At 36.7% G+C, this 15785-nt stretch overlaps 1 protein-coding gene across 1 annotated transcript in view; it reads left to right on the top strand.

Annotated features, from left to right (window-relative positions):
- Positions 1-234: 234 nt before the first annotated feature.
- Cdh7 (cadherin 7) overlaps positions 235-15785 on the top strand; it is a 151325-nt gene continuing 135774 nt past the window's right edge. Inside the window, exon 1 of the mRNA XM_051203901.1 lies at positions 235-631. Coding sequence (XP_051059858.1) covers positions 422-631 — 210 coding nt within the window. The 5' untranslated portion in view covers positions 235-421. The remainder of the gene's footprint in view (positions 632-15785) is intronic.

Raw genomic sequence — 15785 nt, 5'->3', positions numbered from 1 at the left:
TTGTGTAGAGAATATCATATGACTAAATGCAATGCCCTAGAAAAAAGCATGGAAATGGTGTTGTGGAACAAATACAATTCTACAAGTAGCAGTTGCTACTATTATTGTAATTTTCTCAGTGTATGTATTATCATTTTGGGGAATTCAGTATTGTTAAGAACTGAATTCTTGTCATGATTACATGTCCTGGTTTCTGACATGAGCTCTTATCTTTGTTCTAGGTATCTGCTACACCATTCCTTGGCATCAGCTACTCAGTACTGCTGACCTCTTCCACTCAGTCTAGCACTCTACAAATTATCATCTCTGGACTCCCAGCTGACACTCTGCTGGAGGTAAAAGCTACGAAGCCAGCTAGAACTGTGCCTTTTCTCTTTTCAAGGTTCTTTTCTTACACAGCAAAAAGGAAGAAAAAAAAAAGATGAAGCTGGGCAAAGTAGAGCTGTGCCATTTTCTGCAGCTTATAGCTCTCTTCCTGTGCTTCTCTGGGATGAGTCAAGCTGAGTTGCCAAGGTCCAGATCCAAGCCGTATTTCCAGCCAGGGAAGTCCCGAACTAAGCGCAGCTGGGTGTGGAATCAATTCTTCGTGCTGGAGGAATATATGGGTTCAGATCCCCTCTATGTAGGCAAGGTATGGCATTTGGCATTTCAAAGTTTTAAAGGGTTATTGTCAATGTCTCTGATTGGATGAAGAGCTGCTAATATTTTATTTAGTGATAAAAGCACAAAATATTCCTCTTTGAAAGAGTTCATGATGTTTCTGTCACTAACTACTGTGTCAGGTGGAATAATGAAGTCGTAGCTTAAGGAGTGATGCTCTTGTCTTAAATATTAGAACACTGTCTTATTATAATTGGAAAATGTTTCTAAGCTCTTATTACCACAATTAGAACAAGATGACACACTGAAATATTAAGTAATATGCTTCTTCCACCAGTTGATTCCGAAAGCTTTTTGTCAGTTTATAATAATTGGACAAAACGAATTTATTATGGCATTTTCATACATGTATATAATGAATTATGATCATATTCCAAGCCACACCTAATAATCTCAAGAAATTCCTTTCTTCTGTCTTCTTAGGTAGTCCCCCATTAGTTTTACTGGCTTTTGTATGCTGTGTTTTTTTGTCTGCTACTTAAAAGAACATGATTTAGAAGTTGTAGAGTTATTTAGAGGTATATCCTCAACTTAAAAGTGCCTATGTCAAGGAAGAAAACATCTTCTCTTTTGTCAAAACATTACAGTGGATTCTCTAGAAGCTAGAGAATTATGTTCACACCCATACTTATCTTTTCCCATAGTTATCATTACAACAGATTACAACATAAAATTCTTTGACCATGTGGTTTCAATTATAAGCAGTTCAAATCCAATTTCTTAGTTACTTTCTCTTGATAGAACTGTCATTTTTATTTATTTATTTATTTATTTATTTTTTTTTTTTGCTTTTGAAAATGTTCTTTACATTAAATATGAACATGGGTAGAATTGAATTTGGGATGCTATTAGACAAATGACAAGCAGTTTATGGTGCATGTAGTTGTGGTTTTTGGCAGCCAAATTGAGAAAATATATATATATATATATATATATATATATATATATATATATGGATAGAAAATGTAACTTTGAGAACTCAGTGACCTAAAGATTATGTCAAATGATCATAGCCTCCTGCTCTACTTTCTTTAGTCCTTATTCCCAGGCTCTAGACTTTTCAAAGTATTAAGTCATCCTAAATTCCTCAGTGTGGCACTCAGTACTGCTAAGAGCTTTCTGAATAAGATAGATCACTAAGTAAAGTATACAGCAGTATATGTCCTTCCCTTCCATATAACTACTTTTACTGTATATTCCTCAGAAAATGTAGCTTAGTTTACTAAGACAATTGTTGAAAAATCAGGAATTTTTCATTTGAAAGATGAAGAAAGGGTATTAGATATTTTATAATGGTAATTTTGTTCACATTGTTAATGAATATATAGTTCAAAGTCATTTCTTAATATTTACAATTTCTTTGTAGTGTTTAGGATACTGATCGATTCTTTAGGGGAAACAGAAAGAGAGAAAGTGTTAATGTCAGGACTCAGTTTGGACCAGGGAATTGAATTTTCCTTAAGTAAAAAACTATATGTAAATATCAAAGAATTATATATTACAGTTGGAAAGTCCACAGATTTCTGGTTTCCATGGCTCTATACAAATGTGCCCAAATCTCTACAAATACTTACACATGCACATAAGTTAAATATAAAAATATCATTTAAAATATATTTAGATTAAGCAATAATCACTTTTTATACAAAAGAAACTGATAAATTATTCATCCTAAATGTACATAGAATTAAAGAAAATTCCCAATATTCCCACGATTGAGTTCTGTTTAGAATAACGAATAACAGTGTGCTTTTCCTGGGGTTAATTAATGCTATGTAGCATTTTTTATAATTTAAATTCTTTGCAGAGGCAATGGAGTCAAAAGGCCTTTCTTCTTCCTCTTGGAGTGTCACAGTGGATCTGTTTTCTTTACACAGAAGACCCATTCCCCACACAACACATGTCACTATGTCACTGGTGTAGTTTTTCAGCACACTTTTCCCCTCACATTGGTATTTGTCACTTAACGTGCCCTAACCTCCTGACCTAAAAAAAAAAAAAAAAAAAGGAAAAAAATCTGTCTAGATTCTACAAATCTATGAAGACTCTGTCCCAGGTGTTAAGTGGTTTTCATTTTTGCTAACTGTAATGGGCTACCAGCTGATGGCTGCACCCCAGGCCATTACTTTCACAGAAATATGTGCTTCCTGTAACTTCCACAGTCAGCTTCCCTCATTGCTAACATCACTCTTGCCTTTTTTATGCTTCTCCCCTTTTTTTTTCTTTACTCATTCAGGGAGAATTTATACCTAATACCTAGCAGAAATGAAATTCATAGAAATGCCATATTCCTGACTCGCTTTCCTTTAAATTGGCAGGGTGGGTAAGCATTCCTCGGTCATCTTCTTCAGAAACTTCAGTGTCTCCAAACATGATGACAGCACTCACTGCTACAGGAAAGAAAATTTCACTACAAAAATAAGTTGCATCCTTAAAAACAAAGCACACAAAAGGAGAATAACATCTTCATATTAAATAGATGTTATGTGAGCTGTAGAGTAAAAGAATATATTAAAAAGCCCCACAGACTTGCCTATAGGCCAAGGTGTCGGAAGCATTTTTAGGTTCCCTCTTCCCAGATCACCCTAGCCTGTGTCAGGTTGGTAGAATGTAACCACCACAGTCTTTAGTGGGGTATACCATATTATTCTATGATGTTTTCCTAATAGAATAGTTTAATGGCAAACTTCTCAGGATATATCCTTGCTCTGTTGTTAAAGGACACATAATTGGATGGATTTCTAACTTTCATGTATTTAAATAATAAACCAATATGCATATCAATAAAAAAGGAATCATCTTTAAAAAAAAAAGAATATGTTAAAAAGAAAACTGTCCTCTAATCAAACATGTTGTCTACAGTAAGATAAAAACTTAGTGAAATCACTGGTATATATTTTTTGTTTCTATTTCTTTTTCAGGAACACATAGCACATAGTTTCTATAGTATCTCTATAACCAGTTAGTTGGTGAAAATCTTACTCTTATTTTCTTAGCTTACTGAAGGAAGCCTGGAATTCCTGGTGATTTCAAAAGAATTTAGACATAGATTAGCTCTGTGAGATGCTAATGAATTCATGTTTTTAAAGAAACACTTCCAGGCAGCTATTTTTTAGCTCACAACAATCCAAGATCACGATAAGGAAATAGATGAATTTTCTCTACATGAAATCAATAATTGAAAATTTGTGTTTGGTAAGTTTTTTAAATGTTGGAAAGAGAATATATCTTAATGTCATAGTAAAATGAAGAAACACACAATTATTTAGGTGCATTTTGCCATCTTCATGCCTTAAATTTATAAATGAAAATGACAAATCCTATAGACTATTGGAGAACTATAAAATTAACAGTTGGAGGGTAGGGGAACTTTCAGGTATAGATTGGATTGTAGACAATCATATAGTTTTAGATGAAATTTCTCTATTCTGCCTCTGCTGCAAAATGACTCGGTGATTTTGCTCACTTTCATGTCTCTTTATGCTTATTGACATTCTGTTTGCCATGTATTTAGTAACAGAATTGGCAAAAATGAGGTATGTAGCACGTTATACACAAATTATATATATATATATATATATATATATATATATATATATATATATTTCCACTGAGGTTTTAAGTATAGAAGCCATGACATAAACAGAAATGTAGATTAGATCTTTTTGTAATGTGCACTATCATTATGTTTGCATGAACATCCATATGTCTTACATTGTTTAATATTTTACATACATTCTTTAAACCAAGGTAAAAAGAAATAAGTGACTTATCCTCCTAGGAATTGGACAACGCCTTTGAAAATTTTACTGGAGGATCTAATCAAGCAGGAAAACCAAGAAGCAGAAGCACAAATTAAAGCTGTCATGTTTCTTGTTATTTTGAGCAAGCCATTGAAACAATTTGGTTTAATTTCTTTATTGGTCAAGTGAAGATACATATTTAAAACATTCTAAGTTATTTTAAGCTTAGAAATGAATTGTAGACTACTGTTCCAAAGTTCAGTTACCCTAATATTAGTACCCTAAGTATGTATTATTAGGTCTGGAGAGATAGCTCAGCAGTTAAAGGCTAGGCTCACAACCAAACATTTAAGTACATATTGTAAACTAGGAAAGTGATATAGAACACAATTACTAGTCAAGTTGTTTTCTAATTTTGTCTTAATGAGTTTCTTTGTAAAAATCAAGAAGTATCATTAATTTCTTTTGTGCTATCTAATTATACTTTTCTAACCTGAGATAATTTGTGGCTTAAGGGCACTTTAGGGTTTGGACACCCATCAAAGTCTCAAGTTGTTGCCCCAAACCTGGGCCTCTCTGTGACATTTTTGTGGTTAAGTGTACTTTAGGTTTGTGCTGTTTCAGTTTTTGTATTTGTGTATGTTTATATGTATGTGTCAATATGGGTGCACATACAGGTCAAAAGTATATGTCAATGCCATCCTTTTTGTTCACTTCAATAATTTAGGACATTTTCCATTCCTGAAACTGAAGCTCATCAATTTGGCTAGTAATGCTTGCTGATGAGCTTCAGGAATTCTTTTGCCTCTTTTTGTCCATCTTGTCCAAGTATTACAGTCTAGTGCCACCATATATGAATTTGCAAGGGGTTATGGGGATTCAAACTAATGCCCTTTTTTAAAAATAGCTAACACTATACAGGCTAAGCCATCTATTTAGCCCCTGCTGTAATTCATATATGCATATAGCTTTAAAGTTAAAATATATTTTCATACAATTTTTTTTATCAATTTCTCTCCCCAAAATACTCCCAGAGCAATTCTATCTCCCCACTCATACAACACCATTCCTTCATTCTCCCTTTATAGAACCAAAAAAGGAAAGCAAACAAAGAAAATTAAAAAAAAATTAGACACAAGAAGTAATACTCATACACACACACACACACACACACACACACACACAGAGAGAGAGAGAGAGAGAGAGAGAGAGAGAGAGAGAGATAAAGAGAGAGAGGGGGGATTGAGAGAGTGAAATCCAAAAGTCATAGAAGCACTAAATTGGAAACCACAATACTCAAACAAAATATTATAAAATCAGAAAAAACAACAACAACAACAACAACAACAAAACTCTACAAAAATACCACCATTGAGGTAATTTGTGTTGGCCATACACTGTTGGGCATGGAGTCTGAGAATTTATTAAAGAAACCTCCTTTTTTAATTTGAAAGTAGATGCTAGCTGGGCAGAGCTTCTTGGTTAGGAATTGAAGCTTATATCCACTTTTCCATTTCAGTGCTGGGCCCATGCCTGGATTGAATATGCCCTTTGTTGTAAATCTTTACAAGTAACCTGTTAGAATATCATACAATACAAACCTGCCTCGTGCTTCTTTGTAGTAAATACAGGGGAGGCAATGGTAGCAGTTACCATGTCAGCAGGTACTACATGGTGGCTGACTCATTCATAGGGAAACTCACTTGAGTGCTTGGGTAAGGGGGTGTCTGACAGTTTCCTTTACTGTAAAGGAACATAAAAAATATATCTATTGAAAATTTAAAATCTCCAAAAATGTACAAAATTTTCTAAACTGATGTAATTATTTAATAAAAATACACAGATAAAATAAACACTGCAGTCCATTTGATGAAGACAAAACACTGTTATTTGACATGGTTTAATGCCCACTTTAGTGTGTACAGTGAGTTCATCTAAAATGTGTTTAATTCAAATTCACAAAGTTGATACCAAAGTCACATTTTTTTAAGTAATAATCTTGTATCTTAATAATACTTTAATTCAGAATTTCAGGGGGAAATTTCTGCAAAATAATATTTTTTGTAGTCTGGTATTCCAAGTATGTTTAGGGTGATATAAAATTAAAATATCTGCTTCCATCTTGGTACATAAACAATATAAAAATTATGGCATTGTAAGATTGATTTACAAATACACAACCATTTTAATTGTTACTAACACATTGTTTCAGAAAAGAACGAGCCTTGAGAATTCTATAAAACAAAGAAAGACTGGAAACCAAAGTCTCATAATCTACTTAAACATAAAATTTTTATAGAGTTATATCAATGTTTGTAAGGGCTAAAATACCTGCTCCAGCCCCTGCCCAGGGTCCCAAATATGAAATGATGGTCAGGAGTGAAGCGGGGGGTAAAGGTTTTTTGTAGTAACTTCACACACAATCTGAGGGTTACATTCTTGTTTCCTGAGCTCTTTATTGGTCTGTTTCTACTCTAATAATCGTGTCCTACTTGTGACTTCTCCAAACTTCTTCTATTCAAAAAACGCTTCTCCTTCAGGAGTCTTGAAGTGATACAGAAGATTCTCTCACTGGTCCAAAGCACATTATTAGAGCAACTGATAGGGATCTAAACCATTACCAGGACAACACAGGGGTTCAAAGCCATAGGAGCAGAATCATGATCATACATGGGAGGACAAAATGACCAGTGACAACTGTAAGACACACCTCTATTGCTATTAGACACACAAGTGAAGAATTAGCATGCTTTTTTTTAGTAATCTTGGTAGACATCCATGACTCTGACCTTGTGCAAGTTGTAAAGTTTCCTTTTACAATTAGCCTTTAATCTAGCTTGAACTTACTCTTAGGTAAAAGGGAGAAAGGGAACAAGGCAGGCTTTTAAGAGTCTACAGTCCTTGTAGGGCAAATTGATTCAGTTATGGAGCATGTCCTAGTTTAGCTAAATGAAACGTCATCTTCCAGACCACTCACAGAATATGTGCCCAGTAAACAACACACTGTAGTGGGAAAAATCCCCAAGCTGTAGTGAGAGGGAAAGAGCTCCTCATACAAGAATCTGCAATGGGGACAGCTGATACCTTCACCTTACACATAAGGTTGAAATATGCATCTCTGTTGACAATATTCCTCATTGCCTTGCTAAATAAAGTATGTCCTTCAAGGGATAAACAACCCTTGAAGGATGCACTGAATTCTCACTGCATAATACTGTAGTCAGTAGCAAATGGTAAAAAAAACAAACAAACAAAAAAAAAAAACAAAAAACACTGAAACAATATATGCAACCATTGGCAGTCCATGCAAGATCTAGCTCTAATGCACAAACTGACTTAGTGGAGCTTATTCTATATGTCTTGCTCAGGCTAAACACAGGGGTGTGTAAATAATGGGACATATTTAATAGACTTCCTGGGAAACAAAAGGGAGGTGCGTGTCAAGGAGAGAGCAGGAGGAGAGGTAAGAGATGAACTGGGACTGGAAAGTAAATAATAAATTAACAATAAAAATATTAAAATGTACATCAGAATATAGAATTTTAACTATAAATTTAATACTAACAGTTCCTTCTAACCTTTTCAGAGTTATGCATGAGTTCATAGTCAATATTAAGTACACCTTCAAAATCATTGTGTTGTGTTATAATTACATTTCAAACTTAAAATAAGTAATAGATACATGTGAAAACAAGACAAGTAGGAATAGAAATCAGGGTTTTACTTGAGAAGTATTAGAAAGATTGCATTATGCTTATATGAAATAATGTCCTTATTTTTATTTTTTCAAGCAGTTTGAGATTACAACAGTCATATTTTTAAAAAAAGCATTTAATTTCTTTTTTATATATATATTCATTTTATATAACCAAGTCCATTTAAATGAAAACAAACATTTATAAAAAATATTTGGGAACTTGGGCTTCCTTCTTTCCTAACTACTTCCTGCTGTTAAGGGGCGCTGTCATGGGGGATTCTAAGAAGATGCAGAAATCCTGGCTGTAGTCTGTAAGGCTGCTTTGTCCAGCTGCTTTGAATGTAGGATCACCTGGTACTCAGTTTCAGGCGGTATGGCTTGATCAAACCACATTAGTCTGGAAGGAATCCACAGCTTTTCATTTTCTGTGGAAACAAAAATAGAAATCCTTTTCCCCAGTAACTTGTCCTTGAACTTAAATTTTGGAGTCAAAGCATTTTTTTAAAGTTAATATATTATTTTACATGTTGATCCCAGTTCCCTATCCCTCCCTCCCTCTCACCCTCCCTCTGTCCCTTCCTCCTTCCCTCCTTCACTCCCTTATACCCTCTCTGCCCTCTCACATGCACTCTAAACTCCCTCCCCTCCTCTCCTACCCTAATTCCATATGTAGGGGATGCCGTCTAGTTGAGGTCATGTACATCTGACAGGTCATATGAAGTAGGGACTAGAGTTTATCTCCTGTCTCTAGGTTAAGGCAGTTATCCCTCCATGGGGGATGTGTCCCCAAAGTACTTTTGTGAACCAGGAATACATCCCGACTCCATTGTCTGAGGTCCCTTAGACTGCTCAGTCTTTCTGGCTGAGACCCATATTCAAGGGGGGCTGAGTCAGACCCATGCGGGCTTCCAAGCTATCAGACTGGTGGCCCATTAGCTCCTCCTTGTTCAGGTAAGCTGTCTCTATGTGTTTCTGCCGCCTGGTCTTGTCCCCTCCATCTGCATCTGGGTTCTACCTCGACTCAGTGTTTATGTATGAGTATTTGCTCCTGTTTCCAACAGACATTAGTTGAGGGCTCCATGGATAAGTTAGTTGTTGATCTCACTCTCCAGGAAAGGCATTTATAGTAGCCTTTCCAGGAAAGCTCAAATTGTTAGTTGGCAGGCAGCAGTCATGTAGTTCTCTAGACCTTTCTTTGTGTTCAATTTTTTCTTCAAACCAATATTGGCTCCCTCTTTAATGTTCTCTCTCTCTCTCTCTCTCTCTCTCTCTCTCTCTCTCTCTGTCTCTCTCTTTCTCTCTCTCTCTCTTTCCTGTCTTCTATTCGAAACCGGGCTCAATCTTCCTGGTATCACGAGTTTTCCTTTCCTTCTCCTCTTTTTCTCCTACTTCTCTCTCCATTCGCTGCCCCCCCCCACTTCCTCTGTTCTCTGGGGGACTTGTCCCTTCCGGTTCTGTGTGGGACTTTATATGAATCTCTTAGAACACATCTTGTGTCCTAGTTCCACTGGTGGTGTGAATTATAGGATGGTGGTCCTTTTATCTAGGTATAAAATCCATATATCAGTGAGTATATACTATGTACCTCTTTTTCTGACTGGGTTACCTCATTCAGGTTGGTTTCTTCAAGTGCCATCCATTTGCCTGGGAATTTCAAGATACCATTTTTTTTTTCTGCAGAGTAGTATTCCATTGTGTAGATGTGCCACATTATCCATTCTTCAATTGAGGTACATCTAGGTTGCTTCCAGGTTCTTGCTATTACAAATAATACTGCTATGACCATAGTTGAACAGATGTATTTGTTGCATGGATGTGAATCCTTTGGGTATATGCCTAAGAGGGGGATTGCCGGGTCCTGTGGTAAACTAATTCCCATTTTCCTGAGGAACTGCCATACTGATCTCCAAAATGGCTGTATGAGTTTGCACTCCCACCAGCTGAGTGTTCCCACTGCTCCACATCCTCTCCAACATGAGTTATCATTGGTGTTTCTAATTTTAGCCATTCTAGCAGGAGGAAGATGGTATCTCAAAGTTGTTTTGATTTGCATTTCCCTGATAGCTAAGGATGTGGAGCACTTTCTTAAGTGTCTTTCAGCCTTTTTGATTTCCCCTATTGAGAATTCTTTCTTCAGTTATGTACCCCATTATTAATAGGGTTGTTTGGTGTTTTGTTGGCTAGTTTCTTGAGTTCTTTGTATATTTTTGAGATCAGCCCTTTGTCAGATACATGATTAGTGAAAATCTTTTCCCAGTCTGTGGGCTGCCATTTGGTCTTGTCCACTGTGTCCTTTGCCTTACAGAAGCTTCTAAGTTTGAAGAGGTCCCATTTATTAATTGTTTCTCTCAGTGTCTGTGCCCTAGATTTATGTTCAGGAAGTGGACTCCTATACCAATTTGTTCAAAGGTACCTCCTACTTTCTCTTCTATGAAGTTCAATGTGGCTGGATTGATGTTGCGGTCTTTGATCCATTTGGACTTGAGTTTTGTGCATGGCGACAGACATGGGACTATCTGCAGTCTTCTACACACCCACATCCAATTGTGCAGGCACAATTTGTTGAAGATGCTGTCCTTTCCCCATTGTATAATTTTAGCTGTTTTGTCGAAAATCAGGTGTTCATAGGTGTGTGGGTTAATATCAGGATTTTCAATTCGATTCCATTGGTCTACCTGTCTATGTTTGTGCCAATACCAGGCTGTTTTCAGAACTATAGCTCTGTAGTAGAGCTTAAAGTCAGGAATGGTGATGCCTCCTGAAGTTCTTTTATTGTATAGGGTTGTGTTGGCTATCCTGGGTCTTTTGTTTTTCCATATAAAGTTGATTATTATCCTTTCAAGGTCGGTGAAGAATTGTGGTGGGATTTTAATGGGGATTGCATTGAATCTGTAGATTGCTTTTGGTAAGATTGCCATTTTTACTATGTTTATCCTACCTAACCAAGAGCATGGGAGGTCTTTCCATTTTCTGGTATCTTCTTTAATTTCTTTCTTTAGAGTCACAAAGTTCTTATTATATAGATCTTTTACTTGTTTGGTAAGCGTTACACCAAGATACTTTATGTTGCTTGTGGCTATTGTAAAGGGTGATGTTTCTCTGATTTCTTTCTCTGTCTCTTTGTCGTCTGAAAAAAGTAGGGGTACTGATTTTTTTGAGTTTATCTTGTATCATGCTAGTTTGCTGAAGGTTTTTATCAGCTGTAGGAGTTCCCTGGTAGAGTTTATTGGGTCGCATATGTAATCTATCATATCATCTGCAAATAGAGACAGTTTGACTTCTTCCTTTCCAATTTGGATGCCCTTGATCTCCTTTTGTTGTCTTATAGCATTAGCTAGAACTTCTAGTACAATATTGAAGACATATGGAGAGAGAGGACAGCCTTGTCTTGTTCCTGATTTTAGAGGAATTAGCTTAAGTTTCTCTCCATTCAGTTTGATGTTGGCAGTTGGTTTGCTGTATATTGCTCTTATTATGTTTAGGTATGTTCCTGTTATCCCTGACCTCTCTAATACCTTTATCATGAAAGGGTGTTGAATTTTATCGAAGGCTTTTTCCGCATCTAGGGAGATAATCATATGGTTTTTCTTTTTCAGTTTGTTTATATGGTGTATTACGTTGATAGATTTTCGTATGTTAAACCATCCCTGCAATCCAGGTATGAAGCCTACTTGATCATGGTGGATGATTTCTCTGATGTATTTTTGAATTCAGTTTGCCATTATTTTATTGAGTATTTTTGCATCTATGTTCATCAGGGATATTGGTCTGTAGTTTTCTTTCTTAGTTGTGTCTTTGTGAGGTTTGGGTACCAAAGTTATTGTGGCCTCATTAAAAGAGTTTGTCAATAAACCTTCTGTTTCTATCTTGTGGAACAGTTTGAGGAGTAGTGGTATTAGTTCTTCCTTGAATGTCTGGTAGAATTCTGCACTGAATCCATCTGGCCCTGGACTTTTTTTGGTTGGAAGGCTTTCGATGACTGCTTCTGTTTCATTGCTGGTTATAGGTCTATTTAAGTTGTTTGTCTGTTCTTGATTTAAATTTGGTAAGTGATAGTTATCCAGAAACTTGTCCATTTCCTTTGAATTTTCAATTTTTGTGGAATACAGATTTTCGAAGTATGACATGAAAATTAACTGGATTTCCTCTGTGTCTGTTGTTATGTTCCCCATTTCATTTCTGATTTTGTTAATTTGCATGTTCTGTCTCTGCTTTTTTGTTAATTTGGATACAGGTTTATCTATCTTGTTGATTTTCTCAAAAAACCAACTCTTTGTTGCATTGATTTTTTGTATTGTTTTCCTGGTTTCTATTTTGTTGATTTTAGCCCTCAAGTTGATTATTTCCTGGTGTCTGCTCCTGTGTGGTGAATTCGCTTCTCTCTGTTCTAAAGTTTTCAGTTGGGCTGAATTCATTTATGTGACTATCCTCTGTTTTCTTCATATGGGCACTTAGTGCAATGAACTTCCCTCGTAGCACTGCTTTCAAGGTGTCCCATATGTTCGGGTATGTTGTATCCTCATTCTCGTTGAATATTAGAAAGTCTTTAATTTCTTTCTTTATTTCTTCTTTGACCCAGGAGTGGTGCAATTGCACATTGTTCAGTTTCCATGAGTTTGCAGGTTTTCTGCTATTTGTGTTGTTGTTTATTCCAATTTTAAAGCATGGTGGTCCAATAAGATACAGGGGACTATTCCTATTCTCTTGTATCTGTTGAGGTTTGTTATGTCTCCTAGTATGTGGTCGATTTTAGAGAAGGTTCCATGTGGAGCAGAGAAGAAGGTATATTCTTTTGTCTTTGGATGGAATGTTCTATAGATGTCTGTTAGCCCCAGTTGAGACATAACTTCTGTTAATTCTTTTGTTTCTTTGTTGAGTTTCTGATTTGTGGTCCTGTCTAGTGTTGAGAGTGGTGTATTGAAGTCTCCCACTATAAGTGTGTGAGGTTTTATATGAGCTTTGAGTTTTAGTAGTGTTTCTTTTACGAATGTGGGTGACTTTGTATTAGGGGCATAGATGTTCAGAATTGAGACTTTGTGTTGATGGATTTCTCCTGAGATGAATATGAAATGACCCTCTTCATCTCTTTTGACTAGTTTTGGTTTGAAGTCTAGCTTGTTAGATATTAGGATAGGTACTCCTGGTTGCTTCTTATTTCCATTTGATTGGAAAATCTTTTCCCAACCCTTTACCCTGAGGTAATGTCTATCTTTGGAGCTAAGATGTGTTTCTTATATGCAGCAGAAGGATGGATTCTGTGTTCGTATCCGTTCTGTTAGCCTGTGTCTTTTTATATGTGAGTTAAGACCATTAATTTTGAGGGTGAGTAAGGACCATTGATTTTTGATGCTTGTTTGTTTTAGGTTTGTTGTTGGCAGTGGTAATGTGAATATATTAGTTCTGCTTTACCCTTGGTTTCTGGTGTAGTTGGATTATCTGTTGCCTACATATTTGTGGGCGTAGTTGCCTTCCTTGGGTTGTATTTTTCGTTCCAATACTTTCTATAGTGCTGGATTTGTAGATACGTATTGGGAATATCTGGTTTTGTCATTAAATACCTTGTTCTCTCCATCTATATTGATTGAGAGTTTTGCTGGATATAGTAGCCTGGGCTGGCATCCTTGTTCTCTTAATACTTTTAGAACATCTATCCAGAACCTTCTGGCCTTGAGGTTTTCCATGGAGAAGTCAGGTGTAATTTTGATAGTTCTGGCTTTATATGTTACCTGTCCTTTTTCCTTCGCTGCTCTTAATATTCTTTCTTTATTCTGTATGCTATGTGTTTTGATTATTATATTTCGAGGGGTCTTTTTTCTTTGGTCCAGCCTATTTGGGGTTCAATATGCTTCTTGTACTTTCGAGGGCATGTCCTTCTTCAGATTTGGAAAGTTTTCCTCGATGATTTTGTTGAATATATTTTTGGCACCTTTGAGCTGGGCTTCCTCACCTTCCTCTATGCCTATTATTCTTAGGTTTGGCTTTTTCATGGTGTCCCAAATATCGTGGATGTTTTGTGTTAAAGATTTGTTGGATTTATGATTATGTTTGTTTGATGAATCTATTTCTTCTAGTTTATCTTCTGCACCTGAGATTATCTCTTCCTTCTCTTGAATTCTGTTGGTTATGCTTGTGTCTGTAGTTCCCAATCGTTTGCCCAATTTTTCTATTTCCATCATTCCTTCGGGTTGTGTTGCCTTTATTTTCTCTATTTCAGTTTTCAAGTCTTGAACCGTTTCCTTCACCTGCTTAATTGTTTTTTCCTGGCTTTCTGTACTTTCCTTAAGGAATTTGTTCATTTCTTCCACTTTTTGTTTGTTTTTTCCTCCATTTCTTTAAGGGATTTTCTCACATCTTCTTTGAGGGCCTCTATCATTTTAAAGACGGTTATTTTTAAGTCATTCCCTTCTGCTTCCTCTGCTTTGTTATTGTGTTTTATTCTAGTTGGCGTAGATTCCCTAGCTTCTGGTGGTGTCATGCTTGTCTTTCTGTTGTTTGGTGTTTTCTTGTATTGCCGTCTTCCCATAGCTTCTTCCAGTAGGTGATGTTGGGTTACTTTCCTCGTGGGTTTATGTGGGTCAGAGATTCACTTTCTGTATCTCTGGGTCGTCCAAGCTATATAGGAGGTCTCTTTTCAGACAGGGTCACATAGATATGGTCAGGGCTGAGAATCCAGTATAAGATGCCTCTAGTCAATGGCTCTAGCCAATGGCTGGCAGAAGAGGACAAAGCCTGAGCTGATATTTGGAAAGTTTCTGCAGGATAGTCTGATCTCACTGGAAACTGGGACTCTCCAGCTGAGGCCTCTTTCTTTAGCAGTTGTCCTGCTTTGGGTGTGAAGGTTCTTGCTGGTAGGAACTCAGAGTGCACCTGCAGAGATAGGCAGAACTCTGTCAGGGGCCCGGGACTCCAGCAGAGTGCTGGAGATGGGGGTCAGAGACCAAGCAGGTGGAAATTACGGGTGGTCCTCCGTGGATAGGCAGGTCTCCTTTGTTCAGTGTTGCTCTGAGAAGTCTCCGAAGTAGGGTGGACTCTTGGCTCCACCCTCTGTCCCAGTGTCAACCAGAGTGGTAGGACTGTGGGCAGCGTATGGCACAGGGTGGAGGGGGCAGGCTCGTGGTGGGGATGGGTGGGGTATATCAGAGCTCCAAGGATGCCCTCGATGGGACACAGGAGCAGCAGGATCAGCAGCCAACCCAGGAAGTTCCATCATTTAATTTCTTTACTATGCCATAAGAAAACATTTTATACAAAATTCTTTGAACAAAAGCCAAAAGTCTTTGTGTAATCCATGTGAGTCTGGAGGTAGAAAGTTTAAGGTCATAGCACCAGAAGAGCCATGGTCTTGAGACAACTGGTTTCCTAGTGTACCATCATTTTCTCTGTGCATCTCACAAGGCATAATAGAGACCTGCTGATCCTTACTCATAAGCCCTACCCTAGCAATGCTGCAGGGTAGGGCTTCAATCTTCTGACCTCATTTAGTACTAATTATGTTCATCCTTTCTAGACATAAGTTATTATACATAGCATACTGCATATAAAATATGTATAATACAGTTCTTTGGAAGTATAGCATTAATTGTAAGAATTTTTTAAAAGAAGTAACAATTCAAAATTTTAAATCCGTTTCAACTGAAAATGATAAAAATGTTAATTAGAATTAATAACTATTCATTAATTTTTCC

This window comes from Phodopus roborovskii, unplaced genomic scaffold (genome assembly GCF_943737965.1).
Source record: "Phodopus roborovskii unplaced genomic scaffold, PHOROB, whole genome shotgun sequence".
NCBI classification, from domain to species: Eukaryota; Metazoa; Chordata; class Mammalia; order Rodentia; family Cricetidae; genus Phodopus; species Phodopus roborovskii.
The sequence above is the reverse complement of the archived record's forward strand: the minus strand, read 5'-3'. Positions and strand labels throughout refer to the sequence as shown.